The 25,287-nt window shown below is 33.9% G+C and overlaps 3 protein-coding genes across 13 annotated transcripts in view; 2 read left to right on the plus strand and 1 right to left on the minus strand.

The window, feature by feature from the left end:
* Positions 1 to 25,287, plus strand: part of LOC107073980 (uncharacterized) — a 36,035-nt gene that overhangs the window by 2,001 nt on the left and 8,747 nt on the right. The window contains exon 2 of one of the 2 annotated variants that reach the window (XM_015334973.2): positions 17 to 210. In XM_015334973.2, the coding sequence (XP_015190459.1) occupies positions 75 to 210 (136 nt within the window). In that variant the 5' untranslated portion in view covers positions 17 to 74. Of the gene's footprint in view, positions 1 to 16; positions 211 to 20,418; positions 20,575 to 25,287 lie in introns of those variants that run through there. The other variant, XM_089171309.1, reaches the window with a different exon arrangement.
* On the plus strand, positions 5,178 to 7,724 carry LOC149033012 (ATP-dependent DNA helicase PIF1-like). Of its 6 annotated transcripts, none has more exons than XM_089171302.1 (3): positions 5,178 to 5,568; positions 5,652 to 5,700; positions 5,802 to 7,724. In XM_089171302.1, the coding sequence occupies exon 3, from the start codon at positions 5,818 to 5,820 to the stop codon at positions 7,639 to 7,641; it is 1,824 nt and encodes a 607-aa protein (XP_089027428.1). In that variant the 5' UTR covers positions 5,178 to 5,568; positions 5,652 to 5,700; positions 5,802 to 5,817; the 3' UTR covers positions 7,642 to 7,724. The 6 variants fall into 6 exon arrangements, with proteins under 6 accessions (XP_089027428.1, XP_089027427.1, XP_089027425.1 ...); XM_089171301.1 differs by having other exon boundaries at positions 5,809 to 7,724; XM_089171299.1 differs by having other exon boundaries at positions 5,178 to 5,700.
* On the minus strand, positions 8,345 to 11,183 carry LOC149033013 (ATP-dependent DNA helicase PIF1-like). 5 transcript variants are annotated; one of them, XM_089171306.1, is made up of 3 exons: positions 10,501 to 11,183; positions 10,369 to 10,417; positions 8,345 to 10,260 (listed from the first exon to the last, which is right to left on the minus strand). In XM_089171306.1, exon 3 carries the CDS (start codon positions 10,249 to 10,251, stop codon positions 8,428 to 8,430), a length of 1,824 nt encoding a protein of 607 aa, XP_089027432.1. In that variant the 5' UTR covers positions 10,252 to 10,260; positions 10,369 to 10,417; positions 10,501 to 11,183; the 3' UTR covers positions 8,345 to 8,427. The 5 variants fall into 5 exon arrangements, with proteins under 5 accessions (XP_089027432.1, XP_089027433.1, XP_089027431.1 ...); XM_089171307.1 differs by having other exon boundaries at positions 8,345 to 10,267; XM_089171305.1 differs by lacking the exon at positions 10,369 to 10,417.

The raw sequence follows: 25,287 nt of genomic DNA on the forward strand, positions 1-25,287 counted from the left end.
CCTTTTTCGTTCAAAGACAATTGGTCCGCGCGAAAGCGCCGTAGATTTTTCGCCGAACAAATGTCAAGTGAACGATGAACCACTCGAGGGTGCAGGTGCGCAAGTGGGCCACCACTTCGGTCGGTGAATCGTGCTCCAGGTGCGGAAAGTGTCTGACTAAAATGCAGCTGGTACTACTAGCGGTGCTACTCTACTCCTCACCGACGACAGGTGAGACGACTTTAATCTCGTCGAGGCTATCCCAACTTCCCTCCCACACATTCTTTCTTTCTTCTATCTTCGTCTTCTCATCGTTCTTTTCTATCTTATTCTATCTTATTCTATTTTCTTCTTCTTCTTCCACTACTTTTGCTTTTACTTTTCTTCTGTTTCTTTTTTTACGTTTTTCTCCTTCGTTTCCTCTTCCCTTTGATTCTTTTTATCTTCAAAGACCATTTACATTCGTCTTTGCCACACTCCATTACATCCTACTCAGTCGTAACCCAAAGTTTTTTCTTTTTTTTGTTCAGAATTAATGTCATTCAAGCTTTACGATTTCAAATCCATCAAATATCACTTGATTAAATGTTCACATAGATTTTTTTTGTTAAATTGTTATTTTTATGCATTATAAACAAATTAATCGAATTTACGTATATCGTTTGAAATCTTAGATTGTTCCTGGAAACATTTAACGATTGAGTCAATTTCAAAATCATAGGCTCGAAAATTAATAATATCTCGTAACACGTACGTTGTAATTAGAAAAAAAAAATGAAAAGAAAAAGAAACTTATAAAAGGAAGAAAACGGATAGATCGGGAGAGAAAAGTTGAGAGGTTGAACAAAAAAAACGCATTAATTAATTACACTATTCATTCATTCTCAACAAAGTATTAATAAATTTTTAAATTTACAATCGATATAAGTAATCTTTTGTTTCTTTTATTAGCTATACCGTAAAAAGGCCAATTTTAATAAATTATTAAGCAAATTTTTATGAATCGTGACTATAGAAAAAAAAAAGAAAATAAAATAGTCCAAGTTATGTAATCAACGTATGGATAACATAAAGTTTTATAGGGGAAAAAGGGGGTTTTGAATTTTACGTATCGAACGAGAGTATATTCATAAATTCTAGATATCACGCTATTGCTGGAAAGAAAATAATGGAATCAGAAAAAGCGATAGACCGGTAAATAGTTGTCTTTCTGATATTTAAAAGAGAAAAAGTATGAGAGCTGACGAGGGTAGGGGTTGGTTTGAGGAAACATTCGTTTTATCGACAATAATAGAGAATGATAAAAATAGTGGAATGAGATAGAAAGAAGGAAGGAAAGAAAGAAAGAAACATAAAAAAAAAGAAAGTAAAGATATAGAAAAATGGTAAAAATCTGCGGGCAGTGTTCGTGAGAAAAGTTGCATGAACGCTGACGAATGCCGGTCGTCGTGTACGCGAATCCGAGAGGCGATTATGCAAACGGCAGCCAATTCGATTGAAGTGCACCGCAAATAACCGCAGTTTTACCCCATTCGACTAAATGCGCGAGAGAGGCCTCTGCTCGGACTGCCGCCCATTAGAATATCATCCGCACACATAAGCCCTCTGCAACGCCTCCGAAATTCTCCATATGCGCTCTCTAAACTCCCTTTCTCTCTCTCTCTTTCGCTTTATGCTTGTGTTGTATTCATTCTCATTCTCTCTTTCTATACACGTACGAGTATACACGTAGGAATATTCACGAACGACGACCATTAATTTCGTATCAGTGATCAGTGGCACCCACGATTTCTGTAACGTTTCCCTTTGTGATTCTAGCGGCGAATTTATCCCTTATCGGACCGATATTATCCCTGATGGTAGTAGAACGCATAGGAAAAAGCAACAATTACACGGCGATCGACCCTTTTGCATGCTTGTGATCTCATCGTTTACGTCTAACGATAAACCTCATTCCCCCTCCCCATGTATTTTTGATTATTTGTTTTCTCTTTTTTCTTTTTTATTCCCAAAAGATTGTATCTGGATTGTTTGAGGAATTTTTTTTTCCCTTGATTTTTTTTCATTAATTTTCATTAGTTTGCGGGTAAGGATATTTTCGATCGTTAGATCGATTTGAAATAGTTGCCAATGGTTTTTTCGCAATGAAAGACTTCATTCTAGCGCGTATATTCGCTGTGTTTTTTGGAGCGTGAGATTCTCCAAAACAAAAACAAAAAAGGAAAAATATGTACAAATTTTCATTTCGCACTCTGTTGATACTTTTAACGAGAGAAAATCTAGCCTCGTATCATCGCACGGATTGAAGTTCAAGTGACTTCATCTGCGTGTACAACCTTCCTTCCTATTTTGTGTATAGTAAAACTCTATGCGGATACCCACGATACAAGTTACATGGAAATAACTAACGTCTTTGTGTGTGTGTATGTGCATGCGTCGGACACGCATAGAACGATATATTTATTAGTCGTTAAAATAAAAAACAAAAAAATACGAAAGGTACACACAAGTGTCCGTGTAATGGAATAATAAAAAAGAAAAAGAAAGAAAGAAACGATATCACTCATAAATAGACAGAAATAAAATGAATTCTAAACGATGGCAGTCAAATCGCGTAAATCCGCAACAACGTTTGACCAAAGCGGTCTACCGCACGTTATAATAATTCCGTTATAACAATTCCATTAGAAATAAAAATAAATTAATTAATACAAATCGATTAACATAAATTCAATATAAAATAATTGACGAGCTTATTTAATCCACATCGTATTATGTTAATTATTAACGAATTACAGTTTTAAAACTAACACCCTTATCGTATCAAATTTATCACAAATAATCGTTATAAGATTTATAGTAAAACGTTTTACACAATGCTCCAAATTATTAATAACAAATTTCAATTAATATAATACAAACTAATTTAACGTTTAATACTGTAACCATCGATATATTATTAAAGTTATTCCAAGATTAAGGGGATGCCTAGTGATATATACCATTTATTGAAACAACTATCTTCCGAGTAAGTAAATATATCTATCTAACAAGAGTTTAGAATAGTATTTCAATGGAACTTAAACATCAACATTTGTAAGCGTATACAAATATTATATCTGCTTCTGTCCTGGGAAACAAGCTATGACTCTCGCTAGCTACTGTTTATATTCGAATTCTCGTTCGCGATCGTTCAAAGGAGATACGCTACAGCGAATATTCATCCCTTGCTTGTACCATAGGCAGACGACGCGTATTCATCCTATGTACAGATATTGGTGGAAACGTTTCGCAACTACGATAATAGATAATACTATGCTTTTTTTTTCTTTTCTTCTTTCCTCTTTTTTTTCACGAGCTCGTCGAGCGTTACGACGCCGCATCCTATCTCGCGTAAACAGGATCCAACGAGCAAGTGTCGTTCCGTGCCTGAAAGCTACATACTACGACGGTTTATCTGAAGAAGAGAGAACGAAGTATATATGAAACTAGAGTAAGAGGAAATATCGCACGACGCGTGTAATCTACTATCCATTCGTAGCTTGGTAGGACCTTACTGCATGCAAAGCGTTCGTTCTCCTGACTATGCGTGGATTATAGCTATGCACGACAATACCGCGATAACGAATGTATGCACACGTATGATGGTTTGGAGTCTACCTTCGAAATGTGGCTCTGAAAAGACAGGACAGACAGACGGACAGATGTACAGACGTACAGGGAAAAGAGAGAGAGAGAGAGAGAGAGAGAGAGAGATAGTAGGATGTTTGGATGCAAAAGGAGAGAGAGAAAGGAAGAGAGAAAGGGTAATCCTAGCCAAGATGCGATCTGTCTCAACGTGTGCGCACCCATTTCCCTACCTGTCACCAAACTCCCATCACCTCCATTTCATTCCTCCTTTCGTAGCCCATTTCGTCGCGTGTTTCGCTATATTTCCCTGCTTCTATTTCCTCGAGTGCATCATTTTCATACGTAAACACGTAGAAATAAGGGAATGATCAGATACGCCATGGCAATAAGATGGATAACGTTTTCCTTCTTCTCTTTCGTACATCCAATCGCCTCCAGGTATTTCAATGATTCCTTACCTTGGTCTTTCTTCTGCTTTGATTCGTTTCTTTTTGACATTATTTTTCGAATATGAATCGTGGGTTCCTTGAGATACCATATTTTATTCTCTATGTTATCATATATAAATATGTATAATACAGACAAGAAAAAAAGAGATGATAGTTTTCCTCTTCATTTTATTTTCATCTTATTGCGTAATATTTTGATAATTTTTGCAACAAAAATTATTCTTTCTATTCGGGGGACTGAAAAGTAATCTGAATTTTTCTTTATTGACGAAAAACATTTATTTATTATAGAAATTTAAAATGCTAATCAATAAAAAAATGTTTGCATCATTTTCTAACACTTTTTGCCTTACGTAAAGGAAATTGTTCAATTTCTTCTATTAAAAAGTTCTTCGATTTTTTATTGACACAAACTAAATGTGAGTGTACTTACCGAAGAAATTTTGATTACTTTTCGGTCCCCCTAATATATAATTAGTATAACGTATACTTATATAAATATCAATTAGTCTATCTCTTACACTAATATTAATTTCACATAAGCTTGTACTACGTTCACAATCAGATTTACAATGTACTGAGGTAGTGTAACTTCGTGGTCGCACGCGAGTAGCTCTGTGACAATGGTTAGGACTAACAATAGGACTCATAATAGCTGCGTGCAGACCGATACTGAAATTATTGTTGAGTTATAGAGGAAACGGGTGAATGGGAGAGAGAGAGAGAGAGAGAGAGAGAGAGAGAAAGAGAGAGAGAGAGACAGACAGAGAGAAAAGGAGAAAGACGAAAGGTATGCATGATATCTCGTACATATATCTATCTATCTATATATATATAAAAATCTCGTGTCACAGTTTTCGTTCCCATACTCCTCCGAAACGGCTTGACCGATTTTGATGAAATTTTTTGTGCTTATCCGGTATCTATGAGAATCGGCCAACATCTATTTTTCATCCCCCTAAATGTTAGGGGTAGTCCACCCCTAAACTTTTTTTTCATTTTTTAGACAAAATTTGTAATTTCTATTTTTTTATGATACAGCATACAAAAATACATACAATCCTTAATTTTCACCCTTCTACGATCAACCCTTATTTTTTAATAGCTATTTTAGTAATTTAATCATTTTCCTCTCCGGTCGATAACTGATCAATCGTCATTTATTTAGTTATTATTATCCCCGCCAGATGTTTATAGGTGTCACTTCTGACCCAGTAAACAGCACGGAGTAGGGATGAGAACGAAGCCGGTTTCCTTTATTTTTTACTCCCTACACAGTTGTCGGCCATCATTATTGTTTATGCATCAAGTGTAGTAGTAACGTTGACAATTATTATTTTGCTATCTCAGTGTAACTCTTATATTAACTTTTAATCATTCCTATTTTATCAATAATAATTAAATTATCAATTTTGAGTGTATTTTGCACGATTAGTTAATCAAGTGATTTTATAACCTCAAAAGTACTCAACACGTGACACGAGCTTCCAATAACAACGGATTTTGTGTTGTAAGTATACTTTTTTTTATTTATGTTGTTGATCTTATAAAAATGTAATTTTAATTTAATTTTATTAAATTATCAATTTTGAGTTCAAGTGATTACGTGACACGAGCTTCCAATAACAACGGATTTTGTGTTGTAAGTATACTTTTTTTTATTTATGTTGTTGATCTTATAAAAATGTAATTTTAATTTAATTTTATTAAAAAAATGTAATTGAACAATTAAGATTTTCATAGTTTCCAGAAAATCACAATGCCAAGAAAACGCAAAGGGGCTGATTTGAGCCGCAGTACAAGTAAAGCTCGAAAGTTGCGAAATAGCAGATCCGAAAGAACAGAAGAACAAATCCAGCAACAAAATACTGATGCACGTGTCAGAATGGCGCAATTGCATCAAGAAGAGCCAGAAGATACACGAGCTGAACGCAATGAAGTCAGAAGATTAGAACAACGAAAATCACGCCGTTTCACAGTCAATAGACGAAGAACAAGTGACCAACAACGACAACAGGTACATCGAGCATTTATATCTGATTCATTCCTGCGTCTAGCATTCCAGTATGAGCCCGATATTGAATATTATGCTCATTCAAAAGTGGTAATTGGTGCTATGGACAAGGAATGTCCGCATTGTCATGCTCTGAAATTCAAAAATGAGCCAGCTGGGATGTGTTGCACGTTAGGAAAAGTGCAACTACCTGAAATTGAAACACCACCTGAACCATTGAACGGCTTACTTATCGGCACGGATCCAGATTCTAATGTGTTCCTGAAGTCAATTCGAAGTTTCAATTCATGCTTTCAAATGACATCGTTCGGAGCAACAGAAATAGTTCGAAATACTAATGCAAATGGTCAACAATTCAATTCTACATTCACAATCAGAGGCCAAGTTTATCATAAAATGGGCTCACTGCTGCCAATGCCAAACGAACCACATAAATTCTTACAGATCTACTTTATGGGCGGCGAGGATTCCGAAAGCGCACAATCGTCCATGGCCACTGTGCTGAAACGGTGTAAAATTATTATTTGGGATGAATGTACTATGGCACACAAACATTCACTTGAGGCGTTGAACAGGACATTGAAAGATCTTAAAAACAGTGACAAACTATTTGGCGGAACTCTGTTGGTCCTTTCAGGTGATTTCAGACAAACACTTCCAGTCATTCCACGTTCAACATACGCTGATGAGATCAACGCTTGCTTAAAATCATCTCCATTGTGGCGTAATGTTGAAAAATTACAGCTAAAAATAAATATGCGCGTTCAAATGCTTCAAGATCCATCCGCTGAAACATTTTCAAAACAACTCTTAGATATCGGTGATGGAAAACTTGCTATAGATGAAACTGGATACGTAAAATTACCGACCGATTTCTGCACAATCGCTGATTCGCAAGATACTCTCATTGAACAAATATTTCCCGATGTACACACACAGTACATAAATCATGAATGGCTTGCCGAAAGAGCGATTTTAGCGGCAAAAAATGTAGACGTTGACAATTTAAATCTGAAGATACAAATGTTGTTGCCAGGGAACTTGGTATCATATAAATCTATTGATACAGTTTGCGACGACAGCGAAGCAGTAAATTTTCCCACAGAGTTTTTGAACTCACTGGATTTGCCAGGCATGCCACCGCATAATTTACAATTAAAGGTTGGATCTCCAATTATCTTGCTTCGTAATTTGAACCCGCCCAGGCTGTGCAACGGTACGCGATTAGTCATTCACAAATTAATGAAAAACGTGATCGAAGCCAGGATTTTAAATGGCAAGTTCAGAGGTGAAAATATACTCATACCACGGATTCCTATTATACCTACAGATGTGCCAATTCAATTCAAACGTATTCAGTTTCCGATTAGATTGGCATTTGCAATGACTATCAACAAATCCCAAGGTCAAACAATGTCTGTTTGTGGATTAGATTTGAGAACACCATGTTTTTCACACGGACAATTATACGTGGCATGCTCTCGAGTGGGTAAACCATCCAGTTTGTTTGTGTTAGCTAAAGATGGACTAACAAAAAATATTGTTCACGCTATAGCATTAAGAGATTGATATTGTTTAATAGTGTTACTGTCGTAATTGTTTAATTAATGATATATAATTTTAAGGAATAAATTATAATAACTTAAAAATAATGTTTGCCTTTTGTTATTTTTATATTCCCTCATCATTCACAGCGCTCCATGCTTATTTCACGCATATACCACATTCTTACATACATACAATATACACACTCTAACATACATACATACTTACAAGGAGTAAGCTATTTTTTGTCTGGAATAAAAAATTATATACTGAATTTTATTAATTAATAAATTATCTTTGTTTTATCAGTTTTACGTTCTTTCATTTAACGATTTTTAAATCGATCTGATTATGAAAAAGTTTTCACCTCGAAAAAAGCCACAGCAACGCGTGGCCGGGGCACCCTAGTATACACATATATATATACTAGGGTGCCCCGGCCACGCGTTGCTGTGGCTTTTTTCGAGGTGAAAACTTTTTCATAATCAGATCGATTTAAAAATCGTTAAATGAAAGAACGTAAAACTGATAAAACAAAGATAATTTATTAATTAATAAAATTCAGTATATAATTTTTTATTCCAGACAAAAAATAGCTTACTCCTTGTAAGTATGTATGTATGTTAGAGTGTGTATATTGTATGTATGTAAGAATGTGGTATATGCGTGAAATAAGCATGGAGCGCTGTGAATGATGAGGGAATATAAAAATAACAAAAGGCAAACATTATTTTTAAGTTATTATAATTTATTCCTTAAAATTATATATCATTAATTAAACAATTACGACAGTAACACTATTAAACAATATCAATCTCTTAATGCTATAGCGTGAACAATATTTTTTGTTAGTCCATCTTTAGCTAACACAAACAAACTGGATGGTTTACCCACTCGAGAGCATGCCACGTATAATTGTCCGTGTGAAAAACATGGTGTTCTCAAATCTAATCCACAAACAGACATTGTTTGACCTTGGGATTTGTTGATAGTCATTGCAAATGCCAATCTAATCGGAAACTGAATACGTTTGAATTGAATTGGCACATCTGTAGGTATAATAGGAATCCGTGGTATGAGTATATTTTCACCTCTGAACTTGCCATTTAAAATCCTGGCTTCGATCACGTTTTTCATTAATTTGTGAATGACTAATCGCGTACCGTTGCACAGCCTGGGCGGGTTCAAATTACGAAGCAAGATAATTGGAGATCCAACCTTTAATTGTAAATTATGCGGTGGCATGCCTGGCAAATCCAGTGAGTTCAAAAACTCTGTGGGAAAATTTACTGCTTCGCTGTCGTCGCAAACTGTATCAATAGATTTATATGATACCAAGTTCCCTGGCAACAACATTTGTATCTTCAGATTTAAATTGTCAACGTCTACATTTTTTGCCGCTAAAATCGCTCTTTCGGCAAGCCATTCATGATTTATGTACTGTGTGTGTACATCGGGAAATATTTGTTCAATGAGAGTATCTTGCGAATCAGCGATTGTGCAGAAATCGGTCGGTAATTTTACGTATCCAGTTTCATCTATAGCAAGTTTTCCATCACCGATATCTAAGAGTTGTTTTGAAAATGTTTCAGCGGATGGATCTTGAAGCATTTGAACGCGCATATTTATTTTTAGCTGTAATTTTTCAACATTACGCCACAATGGAGATGATTTTAAGCAAGCGTTGATCTCATCAGCGTATGTTGAACGTGGAATGACTGGAAGTGTTTGTCTGAAATCACCTGAAAGGACCAACAGAGTTCCGCCAAATAGTTTGTCACTGTTTTTAAGATCTTTCAATGTCCTGTTCAACGCCTCAAGTGAATGTTTGTGTGCCATAGTACATTCATCCCAAATAATAATTTTACACCGTTTCAGCACAGTGGCCATGGACGATTGTGCGCTTTCGGAATCCTCGCCGCCCATAAAGTAGATCTGTAAGAATTTATGTGGTTCGTTTGGCATTGGCAGCAGTGAGCCCATTTTATGATAAACTTGGCCTCTGATTGTGAATGTAGAATTGAATTGTTGACCATTTGCATTAGTATTTCGAACTATTTCTGTTGCTCCGAACGATGTCATTTGAAAGCATGAATTGAAACTTCGAATTGACTTCAGGAACACATTAGAATCTGGATCCGTGCCGATAAGTAAGCCGTTCAATGGTTCAGGTGGTGTTTCAATTTCAGGTAGTTGCACTTTTCCTAACGTGCAACACATCCCAGCTGGCTCATTTTTGAATTTCAGAGCATGACAATGCGGACATTCCTTGTCCATAGCACCAATTACCACTTTTGAATGAGCATAATATTCAATATCGGGCTCATACTGGAATGCTAGACGCAGGAATGAATCAGATATAAATGCTCGATGTACCTGTTGTCGTTGTTGGTCACTTGTTCTTCGTCTATTGACTGTGAAACGGCGTGATTTTCGTTGTTCTAATCTTCTGACTTCATTGCGTTCAGCTCGTGTATCTTCTGGCTCTTCTTGATGCAATTGCGCCATTCTGACACGTGCATCAGTATTTTGTTGCTGGATTTGTTCTTCTGTTCTTTCGGATCTGCTATTTCGCAACTTTCGAGCTTTACTTGTACTGCGGCTCAAATCAGCCCCTTTGCGTTTTCTTGGCATTGTGATTTTCTGGAAACTATGAAAATCTTAATTGTTCAATTACATTTTTTTAATAAAATTAAATTAAAATTACATTTTTATAAGATCAACAACATAAATAAAAAAAAGTATACTTACAACACAAAATCCGTTGTTATTGGAAGCTCGTGTCACGTAATCACTTGAACTCAAAATTGATAATTTAATAAAATTAAATTAAAATTACATTTTTATAAGATCAACAACATAAATAAAAAAAAGTATACTTACAACACAAAATCCGTTGTTATTGGAAGCTCGTGTCACGTGTTGAGTACTTTTGAGGTTATAAAATCACTTGATTAACTAATCGTGCAAAATACACTCAAAATTGATAATTTAATTATTATTGATAAAATAGGAATGATTAAAAGTTAATATAAGAGTTACACTGAGATAGCAAAATAATAATTGTCAACGTTACTACTACACTTGATGCATAAACAATAATGATGGCCGACAACTGTGTAGGGAGTAAAAAATAAAGGAAACCGGCTTCGTTCTCATCCCTACTCCGTGCTGTTTACTGGGTCAGAAGTGACACCTATAAACATCTGGCGGGGATAATAATAACTAAATAAATGACGATTGATCAGTTATCGACCGGAGAGGAAAAATGATTAAATTACTAAAATAGCTATTAAAAAATAAGGGTTGATCGTAGAAGGGTGAAAATTAAGGATTGTATGTATTTTTGTATGCTGTATCATAAAAAAATAGAAATTACAAATTTTGTCTAAAAAATGAAAAAAAGTTTAGGGGTGGACTACCCCTAACATTTAGGGGGATGAAAAATAGATGTTGGCCGATTCTCATAGATACCGGATAAGCACAAAAAATTTCATCAAAATCGGTCAAGCCGTTTCGGAGGAGTATGGGAACGAAAACTGTGACACGAGATTTTTATATATATATAGATATAGATAGATATATATATATATATATATATATATATGTACACATGCATGTTTTTGTTGTTATTCGAGATTTCGTTCGACTTGTTCATTTATCGAGCTTCATACATGAGATCAATTACCCACAACGATAACTCCTTTATGTTCTATGAAGTAATTACTCTCGTTCTTTGTATCAATATCTTTGTTTCAATTAATTGATCACGTTGTTATATTTTCATATTATGTAATTAGCTCATTAACTATTATTCTCTTTTTTTTTATTCTTACGTATATATGTTTATATATATTTAATTGACACAACAAGGAAAGGAAACTGAATGTATGTCAGTATTTTTAAATAGCCTTTGTTGTTCAATTCGATCCTCGAGATAATTTGATTCTTTTTGTATTCGTTTTTCTTGATCTCTCTACCTCTCTTAGGTCTTGATTAATGTCAACGTTATGTTAAGCGATTATAAACGCAACATTTTTTGGATTTCGATAGTTCGTATTCGTGCCACGTGGGACATGTTACCTTCTCAATGTAAACTTCTGTAAGTTATGGGGATTATTGCACGTACCCTGTTATGCAAATCAGCTGTCGTCTGCTGAACTTTTGTTAGATGACAAGAAAACACGTTACAAGAGGTACTCGTTTGTTTATGTTGGTCCATGTTACACGTTAGATACCAAAACAAAACTTTAATCTTCTATCTCTATAACCGAAGTATTAACATATAGAGAGATGGTCAGGAAATATGGTTAAGCATTTTGATACATAAATTCGACGAAAGTATACCGTTGAAAGAATTTCTGATATTTTCCATGGACATACAGGATATACAAATATTCCATATGTGTATATGTATATAGACACGCAGATATCTATAGATATAATTCACATTGAAAACCAGATATCTTACATATTTTATAGTTTAAATAAAAATATTAACTTTGTTGAAACTAATTTTATATATTCACGATTCATAATCGTTCAACGAAAAAAGAAAAAAGATTTATATAAACACTCGAAAGAGAAATACAGAGAGATAGATATATATATATATATCAAATATGGAATTGATTGTTTATGCTAACATTAATTACTTCTCTGGTAAGTCCTGATATATGCCATACACCGATTACAGACGTTTTCATTTAACGGATGTATAATCAATATCGTATGAGCTTGATGCTCGACGTCCTGGATCAAATTATTATTGAAATATTCAAACGAGAGAATTCGTAATGATCTTTTAAAAAAAAATGTCTATCTCCCTTTTCTATTTTTTCTTTTTTTACGTCGACGAATCTGACGTATTAATAAAGAAAATAATAAATAAATAAATAAAAGAAAGAAAAATTGTAAAAAATAAAAATATTAAAAAAAGAATTGAAAGAAGAGAACGAACGCGTGGCTCGTGATATTCATTCTGTGATTTTTTCCCCTCGATGTAATCGACATTTGTTGGAAGAGAGAGATGATTAATAATAATAATAATAATAATAATAATAATAATAATAATAATAATAATAATAATAATGATAATAATAATAAACGTAGATAATAATAAAAAAAAAGAAAATATATTCCAGTCTTTGAAAATGATCTGTGTGTTCCTCTTTTATTCGATGCGTTCCTTTTCCCCCCGTTCGTAGTCTACTATTCTTCCTCTCATTTAGTATTGTTGACGCACATATTATAAAAAAAATAAGAGAAGGAAGGAAGGAAGGAAGGAAGTTAGAGAGAGAGGAACATGGAAACTCGACAGGACGAATTTATTATTTACCGACGCGTGTCCTCGATGTCGTTCGCAGAAACAATAGAGAAAACGAGGAAACCCAGGAGAGAGGTCCGTCTCATTCGAGGACCACTTTCGACTGTCGATCTCTCGTGTGTTTGCTGGCTCGACCTTTAACATAAGTCCTCTTCAGATCGTTGTCACGTTTACCGCGGTATCGCGTTTCGGGAAACTGGCATGAACGATGGCTGACGTTAATCCGACCATTTGCCTTCAACGAGCATTCTCTTCTCTCGATATCTCATTTTCACTCTCACTCTCTCACTCTCTCACTCACTCTTTCTGTTAATCTATTCCTCTTGAAAGTTATCCCCCAAGTAACTTTGCAACTATTCGTAATCTTCCTTTGAAATACTGATCGACTGTTGAATCTGTTTTCAGCGTTAGGGGGTGGCTTTTTGTGTTTTTCCTTCTTTCACGATCAGTGATTTTCACTCATTGTCAGTTAGTGATCAACTTTTGTCAATTAAGAAGCTTTTTTTCTTTTTTTTTGCAAAATATTTCAATAAGTTTTAAGATAAAAGTATGTGGATAGAATTCTACTAATAATGTGTTGTCGAAAACGAGATGATCAAAATTTCTATAAAATATTTTATTTTTCATTTTTATTCATTGTCAATTTTTTTTTTGCAACTGGGGTTAATAACGAGAAGACAATCGTCGAGAATTTGTACCAAACACAAATTTCGATAATATTTAAATGAAAATAATCTAGAACGTGACTCGTGAGTCATGATCGTCGATCATATTCATTCAGTCGATAAAATATATCTCCGTTTTATATTTAACATTATTCGAATTATAGGTATTGTGAATGACAGGTAAAAGTAAAGGAAAAAGGGGACAAAAATTAAAAAAAAAATAAAAAGAAGAAATGAAGTCTAGAATCACTGTTCTGGTTGGATATATATTCTCTTATTGGGTTTATAAAGGTTGTTGCAAACGCACCTATACACATGCGAGCGTATACGCATATATACACAAATATAAACACGAGAGAACGAGGAATGAACGACTATTCGTACGTGAATGCGTAGAGATACGTACGTAAATGTGGAAGTGTGCGAGCGTGTACGTGCGCGAACACGAGTGACATGCACGCAAGCTTTTGACCTCGATCTCCGGTGCGTTAATGATACTTTCCGAAAGCTTGATGCACCGACATACGTGCTTCTATTTATCTCTCTTCGTTGAGTATCATCCTTTTTCTACAACGAATCCATATTTATGTACAAAGTTTGTATAAGAAAGAAAAAGAAAGATAAAGAGAGAGAAAAAGAAGAGACTAATGGATAAAAAGAAAAAATAATAGAGAAAGATTTCAATACCAGGTAAAAATAATAAACAAAAAGAAGAGGGAAGAAAAATAAATAAAAATAAATTGGTTATTATTATTAGCCAAAGATAAAAACGTAATCAGAGAGACAAGATAACTAAAGGGATTATTATCCTTCAATTTATCTTTCAACTTATCAAAACGAATATCTGTGTGTTCCTATCGGTTATTAATGATCTTTATTGAATAAACAATCACGTTCGATTTTACGCGTCTTATCTGGCACATTATTTTTAATTTTTCGCGAAAGAACAAGAGTAATTTCACAAGGGATGGCAAACCCGTACTCCAGAAATCTGTTCTTTCCAAGTTTTCGACTTGGACCATCTCTTCTTCCTTCTTAACTTGTCCTTTCTCTCTCTCTCCCTGTCTGTATCCATACAATCGCCAATTTGTAATTTGTCACCGATGAATCCGCGGACAATGAAGCGTAAAGCAAGAGCTTTTTCATCGATCGACATTGTTAGTTCGATTTGCTGTCTAACTTGGACCGTTCGTTTCCACCCAAAGTCCCTTTTCATCCCTTATTCCTGGTTCCTTACAAAAAAAAAAAAGAAAAGCGGAGTCATCAAGATTCTTAGCTATCAATCATTGTTCTGACACGAAATAAATATCATCAAACGTTTCATTTATATTCGTTTTTTTTTCTTGTATTTATTTATTTTTTTATTGTTTATTCTTTTTTGTGTTATTGTTGTTGTTATCTCTTATTGAATTTTTACGAGCAAAAATGAAAAGACAAGGTTTTAATCCTTTCAATGATATCGTTTAAACCGGTGGAAATTATTTTTCTCGGATCACAACGGATTTGTTCGTACCTACTGCGAAAATTAAAAGTAATTTCTTTTCCTTTTTTCTTGATTTTTTTTATTTTTTTATTAAGCTCACGTCGAATAAAATGGAGTAACAAAGTGATCGGGGTTTGATTTTTCTTTAAAATCGAATAAGGAAAATACTTGATTGTGAGTGACAAAAAAGGTAGAGGGGAAAATAATAGGGAATCTTTTATTGTAAAAGTTTCTCTTGTTGGGTGTATTTCGTTTCGTTATATTTTTTGTTTCTTTCTTTTTTTTTATGAAAACGTACATGATACTTTACGAACAGGAGAGAAAGTTTACAATAAATTGATTGTCTTGGGATTACATAATTGACATAATTAACAAGCTTTCTCGAATAAGATACGTTTTCGTCTGACGTAAGAAATCTAAATGAGAAACCGGATTGTGTGTGGATAAGGGGTAAAAAAAGATAAAAAAAGAAATGGGGGAAAAAAAGGTTCTTGGACGAGAGAACCATCTCGAGGGTCGGAAAGAAATGGCGAAGAAAATAAAAAAAATAAAAAATAAAAAGAAGAAGAAGAAAAAATTTTAAAGGTTAAAGCGCGTTCGTTGGTTCAATGTTTGTACGCGCTCGTTAACGTCGGAGTCAAAGTCGTGGGACAATACCATGGCCACTTCGTCGTTGTCTTTTTCTTTTTCTTCTTTCTTTTTCTCTCTCTCTTTCTCTTTTGCCCTTTCGGACCCTGTCGTGGCTACTGGGCTCGTTAGTTTATAAGATCCGTGCTGGTTTCAACCCGATTCATTAATGCCAATTATTCCAGCCTGAATGTAGGGGTCGTTGCCTTTATATAATATACGAAATAAAAAGAAAAGAAAAGAAAAAATTATCTCGAAGATTTGACGAATACTTACAAGACTTACTAAGTGATCTCGAGTTTCGATTAAGATCGATTACTTTTCTTGTCTTTCTTTCATTTTTATTTTCTCTTCTATTAAACATTCTTTACAATAAATGTTGTTTGATTTTAAGATTCGTTACTCGTTTCATCTCGTTAATTTACACACTGTATATTATTGAGGAATGTCTCCAAACAGTAATTTCAATCTAAACGGTACGTTTGTTATTCGAAATAATGCTCGTATTTTCTCATTGTGATGTTTGTTTTCGAATCCAACCACCAAAAATATTCTTATGAATATTTGCCTTTTCAATTTTTGCTTCACCGTATGTGGTTGTATATATGACGGAACAAAATGTTTTCGGGACAAAAGAAATCATCTATATTATTCTTGTAGTCATAGTAATGAAAAAAAAATTTTTTACTCAAAAATATCTGTCCTAAATGTAAATTTGAAATAATTGATATTTCCTTGTAAAATGAAAAACTTCTACGGTTTTTTACACAACAGTAATCTATGTTTGAATTATTCAACTTATTATTTCATATTTATTTTCTTTAAATTACCGATGGATATACACGCAAGTATACAAGATATTGTAAGTGTTGATTATAATGATAGCTCGAATAAGAAGAGAGATTGGATTTATTACGTGCATCTTTAATGAAATACATCTCACGGGATTATATTAATATGTATAACATAATTATAAAAAAATGTATTCTCAACAATTAGACGTAACAGTTGTTCATCGAGAAAGTACTCGTGAAATCACTTTTAATTGGAGTTTCACACATACTATCAAAGAATTTCTCTACTTTAGTTATCATGAAAATAAGTTTTGACTAATAAGTTTCTTGTCAATACTACCGATCCTTGGGCATCGAAAGAATTGGCGAATAGTAGTCATAAAGTCAAGATTAAAAATTCTTCCGAACCGATACCATCCGTAACCGTTCAAGTATGTCATATTTCTTTCTAGCATCGAATTCGAATTTATTTTCCCTGAATGGATTTCAAAGTTTTCTACCGGATCGATTTCACTTTACCCAAAAGCAATTGGTCCTAGGAAAAATGTCGAAGATAAAAGGAAAAGAAGAATAGAAAGAAAAGAAAAAGACGCAAGAAGTGTCCAAAAAAAGGGTGAAACGGTCGATTTGAAAAGTGATGAATCAGGGATAGCTATCGACACTCTTGATATCCTCTTTACGGACATAGAAAACCTTCTGCATCGAGAGTCTCGTCCTAACGCCGAAGATAGAATCTAGATTTAGTACCTTTGGATTTCTTGAGTAGCTTGACACTTTCAACCTTTCGTGGGTACCACCACCAGCCAGCCAGCCAAGTGTCCGTTTCATGAAGATAGAAACTCATTTTCCACTTATTCTAGTTTTTTTTTCTTATTTATTTTCTGTTTTTTTTTGTTTTTTTTTTTTTATAATTGAATCGACTAGATTGTACATCATTTTATATTAGGATAATAAATCATATTAATCTTTGTAGTAAAACTACTACAAAGAAAGAGGAAGAATAAGAATAAGAATAAGAATAAGAATAAAAAGAAGAAGAAGAAGAAACGGGGCCAATAAAATAATCGCATTTCGATAACCGTCCCCCCTAACGTGCTGAGAAATTCTTTAAACGGACATCCAGTTCCCATAAAAAATCCGTTTTATCCGATCTCATAAATATATCAGCCATACATTTCTGTGGCGATAAAAGGCCATTCTTGGTAAAACGAACGTAACCAAAAGGCACGGACGTGATATAATTCTTTCGTATAACGCGTGAATGTGAGAGGGAGAAGTAAAAAAGGAAGGAAGGGAGAGAGAAACAGAAAGAAAGAAAGAGAAAGAGAGAGGATGAGAAAAAGGGACATAGAGTGAATTAAGTGGTTAAATCGCTTATCTCTTTATATATCCTCTCCTCTCTCTCTCAGAAAAATCTTCGCGTGCATCAGAGGATAATCTTCGAAAGTTAGAACGAGAGAGAAATGGAGAGAAAATAAAAATAAAAACTAAAGAAAAGAATGAAAGAGAGAGAGAGAGAGAGAGAGAGAGAGAGAGAGAGAAAGAAGGATTTGAAAACGGCGGAAACTGGATGGGTGAATGCCACTCGGGGACTCCAGCTATATAGTTGGATGCAGGTAGGGTTATGGTAGGGTTAGAAGGAGATATAGGGACAATTGCGTCGCGGTTGGTTCTCGTTTTGAATATTGAGAGGGAGAACGCCATCGTCTAGTTCGCCTGCTTTCAGAGGCAACATTACAAGCACTAATTGTGTATTCGGGTTGTACCAATGGGACTTCATTATCCTACCGATGACGGTTCAGGGGCCTTTTGAAAGACAGGTAGAATAAAAGGGTTAGAAAACATAATTAAAAATGACGGACTGGCCACCAGTGGGCAAAAAACATTTGACAAAGGTTTCGAGGAGAATTTAAATATAACAGATAAAATACGAATGTTATTCTTTTTTTTCTATTCGTTCTAAGCCCCTTCACTCTCTTTTTCTTTTTTTTTCTTTTTGTTTATCGTTTTGTTACGATAGAATGAACATTTTGTTTCGTTGCATGATCGTATTTTATATTTGTTTAGTCGAGAAACGTATCTGCGAAATAATCGTGAATTCTTTCGTATTAAATTCGAGAAAAATAATTCGAGACGATATCGTAAATGAAAATGTCAGTATATATATACATTTTCTATGCAACAATAGTCGACATTTAGAAATATTACAAAATTTACGATTGGCATTACGCGTTGTTACAACGCAAATTTAGATATAATTAAATGAACTATTTTTTTATACAAGTTCTCACAAGTTCTCCAATTTATCTTCCATTTTATATGTCTATTTTCTTTCTCGCCCCCGTGCTTCCCACTTCTGAATTTTTTTCTTTTTTTTTACTATCCTATGGCAACGACTGCTATCATCAGCTACCTCGTTATACGAAACGACGAACAACGGATACAGTTGTTCCTCTATTGTCGTGATTACAGTAGTCCTCCCACACTGTCGTCTTTCCATGGTAACCAGCAATTGTGCACGACTGCGATCCTCGCAAAGGAACACACATAGAAAGAACCGAAAATATAAGTAAACGAAGTCGAATTAAAATAAATCAAATAATATAAAAAAAAAGAATAAAAATATATACTTATGACATAAAAATCGTAAGAACATTTTTCTTTTTTCTATTCTATTCTTCTTCTTCTTTTTCTTCAATTAAATTGGAAAAATAGATATACCAAAAAGTCCGTTCATTTTATCAGATATTTAAATAAAATAAAATAATAAAACCTATCCTTTACATGTTTGCAAAGACTTTCGTTTATTAAAATATGATTTATTTTTAAATTTATCTAAGAATAACATTGTAAAACGAGATTATTTTTTAACGTTTAATATCCGTGTTTAATAAGAGCTTCTTTTTTTATGTTTTTTTTAATTTTTTTTATTTATCAAGAATGTACTTAAGCTCACATATACGAAGAATCGTTTTTCATATTTTTAATCTTTGCTCGTGCGGTCGGTACCTGAAAGTTCCGAGTACCGCGTAGCTTGGTGATAACTAAAAGAGGAGGAAAGCAATTTCGTAATGGACCGAAGGAGGATGCCAGGCATTGATTATCTTCTCTAGGACAATAATACCGAGTGTATTCTATCGTGACGGAGTCTCTGAAATGTTTAACTTTTCACAATAAACAACGTTGTAACTGATTGTGTGTGTGTGTGAGAGAGACAGAGTACTGCAATGTTTCTATTTATTTCGAAATAAACGTTTCCAACAAAGAGCTGATTAAAGTCAGCTGGAACGGTATAGAGTCCGTATAAGTATCTAAGATTAACTTTGACGTTTTCGTGATTGTCTGAAATGAAACTAAGTAAGAAACGAGTTTTAACATACTAATTAAAATTCAAGATGAAATAGGACCCAAGAATGAATCAATTACGCGATAACCTTTAACTTCGTTAGTTTTCGATAGGGTATATAGGAACGTATACATATATGTAAGCGTATAGGTTTTACAATGGTGTCCTATGGTATAGAAATTAATTATTGCGTAAGACATTAGAGGTTCTCCGATAGAGAGAAAGAGCCAATTTCACGAGATCCCCTAAGGGGGGCATCTGCATCTGCATCGCGAGCCGCAGCTGCATCTGCAAAACAGGGTGGACGCGTGATACTAGTAGCCACGTGTTGTTGGCAGCACGTAGGACGACGAGATAAAGGGACCGAGAAAGAGAGAGAGAGAGAGAGAGTGTGTGAAGAGGTAGGAGAGTGGGGGGAAAGGGGAGTGATGGTGATAGTAGTAATGGAAGAAAGGGAGGTACAAGAGGGTTGGTTGGGTGAGATCTAGGCAGTGGGTAAACTCGTAAGCAATTATCCGTACCAGGATAAGGCTATGAAGAGTAAGAAATGGGTGATAGGAGGATAAAGGGGATGGCAGAGGGAAAGAAAGAGATAGAGGTAGTTGCAGCAACGTGCTCTTTGCTTATAACAGCATTCCTTATTCCTCCCGTGGGATCGTTTCCGAATTAATGCATAGCCCGTGGCTAGAATACCACCATGACCGATTTGATAGAAGGTAAGAAAGAGATGGGAGAAATGGAAGGGCTACTTTGAGAAACCAATTATCGGACGAGCTCAACCCAGTAACCACTTTTCCTTTCTCTCTTTTCTTAGATCATTCTTTTACCTTCTCATCAACCACTTTCTCAACCGTTTCCTCTTCATTCTTATCGTCTACTCTTTCATTACCTTTCTATTACTTCGTCTACTCGATTACGATTTCACTCGACCATTTAGACATTTTCATTTTTTCCTTTTCCTTTATTCTTTTTTTCTTTTTTTCCATTCCAATGCGTCTCTTTGATAACCGCTCGTTCGTTTCAATGAAATTATAGTACATGCATATTTCTTTATATTTCGATATATTACTCTCACATACATACACACATACACACAAATGTGTCTAGTAGAGCGTGAAATATTTTGTTACATTAAACATATGTCGTCTTTGTGGTAAAGGAAATTTTTCAATTATACTACATCGATTTTATTCACAGAATTTTAATGTCGTTCGTTGTAATCTATGATTTCTTTCATCTTCACATTTTATAGTGAAAATATATATCTAAATACGTGGTTTTTATCGGATAATTCAATTTCTATTTGTATCTTAATATTTTTTATTTTTCATACGCGTAAGCACATACAAATTAAGTGAATCTCTTTAACGTTTTCCGTCATTGAATTCACTTTGTTCGAATGCATTTGTTGAACGCGTAGTCATCTTTATTTGCATTTTAATTGAATATACGTGTTAGCATGTAACAAAAATATATTCAATTTGTAATTAATAACAAATAATAAAGTAATCTGTTGTATTTTAAATAGTCGTAATAAAATAGGGAATGCCAATACATTTAATTTGGCTTTCATTTATCAATCAACTTTCAATAAACGTTTGTTATCCGTAATAATAACATCTTTATTGAAATCAATGAGGGGTAATGATTTTGACTGTACAATATTACTTTAAATTGTGAAAAATACTTTTAAGATATTACAATCAACCAATCACCAATCGATATAAAAGAGAATCAAAGTTATTTAATAATTTATTTTAATTAATTAAATTTTATTTGTTTCAATCTATTCGATAGACTGCAATTAATTAATCGAAAAAGAAAAAGAGAGACTAATTTAAAACACAGATACAATTAATCGATGAATTGTAATTTTCGATGTAATTTTATATTCCTTGAATAAATATTAAAATGTAAGAAATAGAAGAAAAAAATAAATGAAGTATAAATAAGAGGTGAAACTTTACACTTCAATAGATACAAATTTTACGCACGTACTTTACTCGTAAATTACAATTTAATCTATGTACGAACGCGCTGCTTCATTACCAATTTAACGTCTGCGATAAATTATTAGGAAAGGAAATGTATAACATGCATATATGCATTCGAGAATATTAATAATGGGAACGGAATCGAAGAAAATGTATGATTTCCGAATAAATTTCTGCATTGAAATAATTAATTTTAATTAAAATACCGCACATAGGATCCGTCTGTTGACATAGGAATGAACAAAAAAAAAACTAATATGAAGCTATATGTAATATTGTTATTTCTATCATTCTCTTATCTATTGATTTTTATTATAAAATGTTTAATCCATTAAGGTTCCGTACAGTGTTTAATGATAATATAAGAATTATTTTATCTCTCTCATTCTCTATTCACAAAATAAATTACTTTTTATTATTTAATTATTCTTATTAATTCGATAGTAGATTAAACAAAAAGATATGTTAGTATCAAATTTATTATTATCTTTTATTATTCTTTCTTTTATACTGATTCGAATCACTTATCTACGAAACACTTTCTTAAAGATATCTGTGTATTTTATCGGTTTTCTGAAATTAATAGCATACGATATTTGTTTTTCCTAATGTGTCACCCATCCAAATACAATGTCCATCGTTATAATATATAAATAATATATTAAAATGTTAATATCTTTATTGCTTTTTCTATTACAAATTTGATGGTATTCAAATATCATTTATTATTATCATATTAAATTATATATTAAAAGTTAAAAAAGAACAGAAAAGAAAATCTCACTTAATAGGTTTTTCCTAGTATAAGTTAAAAGAAGAAGAAGAATAAAAACATAAGATGAAGAATAAGATATTGTTCTCTCTCGTCAGTAAGATGCACGAGAGTTAACAACGTTTCTCGTGCAGCTGGTTAGATGAATTAAAAAAAATGTGCTTGCGTAGGACAAAGCGAAGGAATAACACACTGGCGTATATAGTAGTTGTGTGGAAGAAGTAAGTGGTGTACGCGTACATATTAGAGACATTAGTGTGAGAGTGGCGTTAAAGTGTGCTCGACGAAATGAGTCCCGCGACGTCTTTGTAAGAAGAAGAAATAAAAAGAAGAAGAAGAAGAAGATATGGCGACTGACCACTTGACTTCCTGACCCGCCCACATCTCGTAAAACCACTAGGCACCAGAGTAACTGCTAGAATACGAGCATAGGCAGGCAGCCTTGCAGCTAACGATTACGAAATTTCGGTCAATTTGCGTCAATAAAATCCTTCTCCTTCTTTGTCTTTGTTTTTGTCTTTGTCTTGCTTTCTTTCTTTCTTTCTCGATGTTTCTGTCACTCTTTTTATATCTCACCCAAGCTGACGATGCTTCAAGCGTTGATATTTTCTCTCTCTCTCTCTCTCTCTGTTTCTCTATTTCTCTGTTTCTCTTTAACTCTCGTCGAAGTTGACGACGCCCGAAGCGTTCGCGTCACTCTGGAAATTAACAACTCGAAACTCTGGAAATTGATTCTGTTCGAACATATTTTGAAACGTTTAAAAAAAGAAGGAAAAATTAAAAGAAGAAATAAAAAAAGGAGGATGAAGAGGGAAAAAAAGAGAGAGAGAATTCTATTTAATTCATATTAATTCACTTATTGAATCAATCTGAATTTTATAGAAATTTCGCATACCTATTTATTAACGATTACACATAATAATAGGAAATATATGAGATAAACGATAAGCTTTAATAACGGCCGATTTGACTGCCTCGTAAAAGCTTAAGGGAATAAAATGTGTAGAAGAAAATAGTAGGGAAATCGATTCGACGGTACGTTCGAGTCTCTCGTATTTTTTCCCATTCGAGACGCAATAGCCATCGATTAAACGCTATCATTAGAGTTAACGTAAAAAAAAAAGTTCGGGATCGCTTTTACTCGATCGGAATATTCAGTGAAGAAAAGGAGAAATAAAGAAGTACGATAGAGAGAGAAAAAAAGTAGGTGGATGAAGGGGGTGGGGAGAGAACGGAAAGGGAAGAGAAGGGAAGGAAAGGGAAGGGTTTGAGAATGCATAGGAGAAGGACGAAAATAAGAAAAAGAGAAAGATAGAGAGATATCGTGATAAGCTATCGCTGGGATTCAACGAATGGGGATTCGTTTGTAAAAAATTGCTCGTGGCGACGAGAACACGAAATTCCAATCGCATTGGAACTAAAAACAAAAAAAAATGAAAAGGAAGATCAAGAGGGAAAGGCTAGGATCAAGCACGGGAACGCATGGAAAGCAAATCGGTGGAACGCGACGATGGCAAGTGAACGAATAAACGTGCTACCCTCGTACTCGACCACCTCTCTCTCTCTCTCTTTCTCTCTTATACACACACACACACATACACACATTCACACTCATCCTTTCACCTTGTACCCTCTTCCAACCACCCCCCTTCCACCATTCTATTGCTTGCCCTCTCGTAACCTATCGCTTTTCGTACTATACGTTGATGTTCGAGAGCTAACATATATACAAGAGCTCAAAAGGTCTCTGCTACGAATTCTACGTGTCGGTCTTTCCCTCTCACCGAATTTATTGGTCGCTTAATTAGTGAACAAATAACACCGTTAACAGTGGTTGCCCGTTTTAGCTATAGTTTCTCTTATTTGTTCTGGCTAGGCGTAAACTGCAGAAGAAAGATAGATAGATAGAAAGAGTGAGAGAGAATGACAGAAAATAAAAGAGTTAAACTTTGAGTAAAACTGTTGAATCCTTGTACAAGTCGAATTTGAATGAACCACAAACGAAATACCACGTGTTCTATCTTATCTATCATTGTTATATCGTTTTTTCTTTTTTTTTTTAACGATATTTTCACAGACACATTTTTCAACGATGAACATTATAAATTATTCTATAATTTCGATTCTACGATTATTTTTAGTATTTGAGAATACTTCGAGCATCGATTATTAAAATATCGTCAACATTAAAAAGGGAAGAAGAAAAAAGTTTTGAAGACTGTGTTGAAGTTTCAAAAAAAGCCAACTTTTAAATTATACCTCTAAACGTTTTTTATCGCATGATTTCACAACATCAAGGGGATCTAATTATTTCCTATTTTTTTTCTTCAAAATCTTTTTGGTTAATTGAAGATTTTCGTGTGATCATTAAGAAATTCAATTATATTCATATTTATTCCAGTTGAGGTTTCGTATTTACGAGTGTTTAAAAATGTGGTTTATTAAAACGAAAACATATATATGTATATATATTTATATAAGGTGTATGTTGACTCATTGTTAGTTTCGACATTTAAATTCACTTTCAATTGTGTATATAACAAAGGCTGACAGTGTGATCTAATTTTAATATCAAAGTAAAGAAGCATTTTAAGGAAGCAGTGAAGCAAATCAATCCTTTCAGTTTAAAAGAGTCTCAATACTCTCTTTGCTTTGGTACCTTT

This window comes from Polistes dominula, unplaced genomic scaffold (assembly GCF_049000335.1).
Source record: "Polistes dominula isolate Pdom_NZ unplaced genomic scaffold, Pdom_raw_medaka contig_31, whole genome shotgun sequence".
Taxonomy (NCBI): Eukaryota; Metazoa; Arthropoda; class Insecta; order Hymenoptera; family Vespidae; genus Polistes; species Polistes dominula.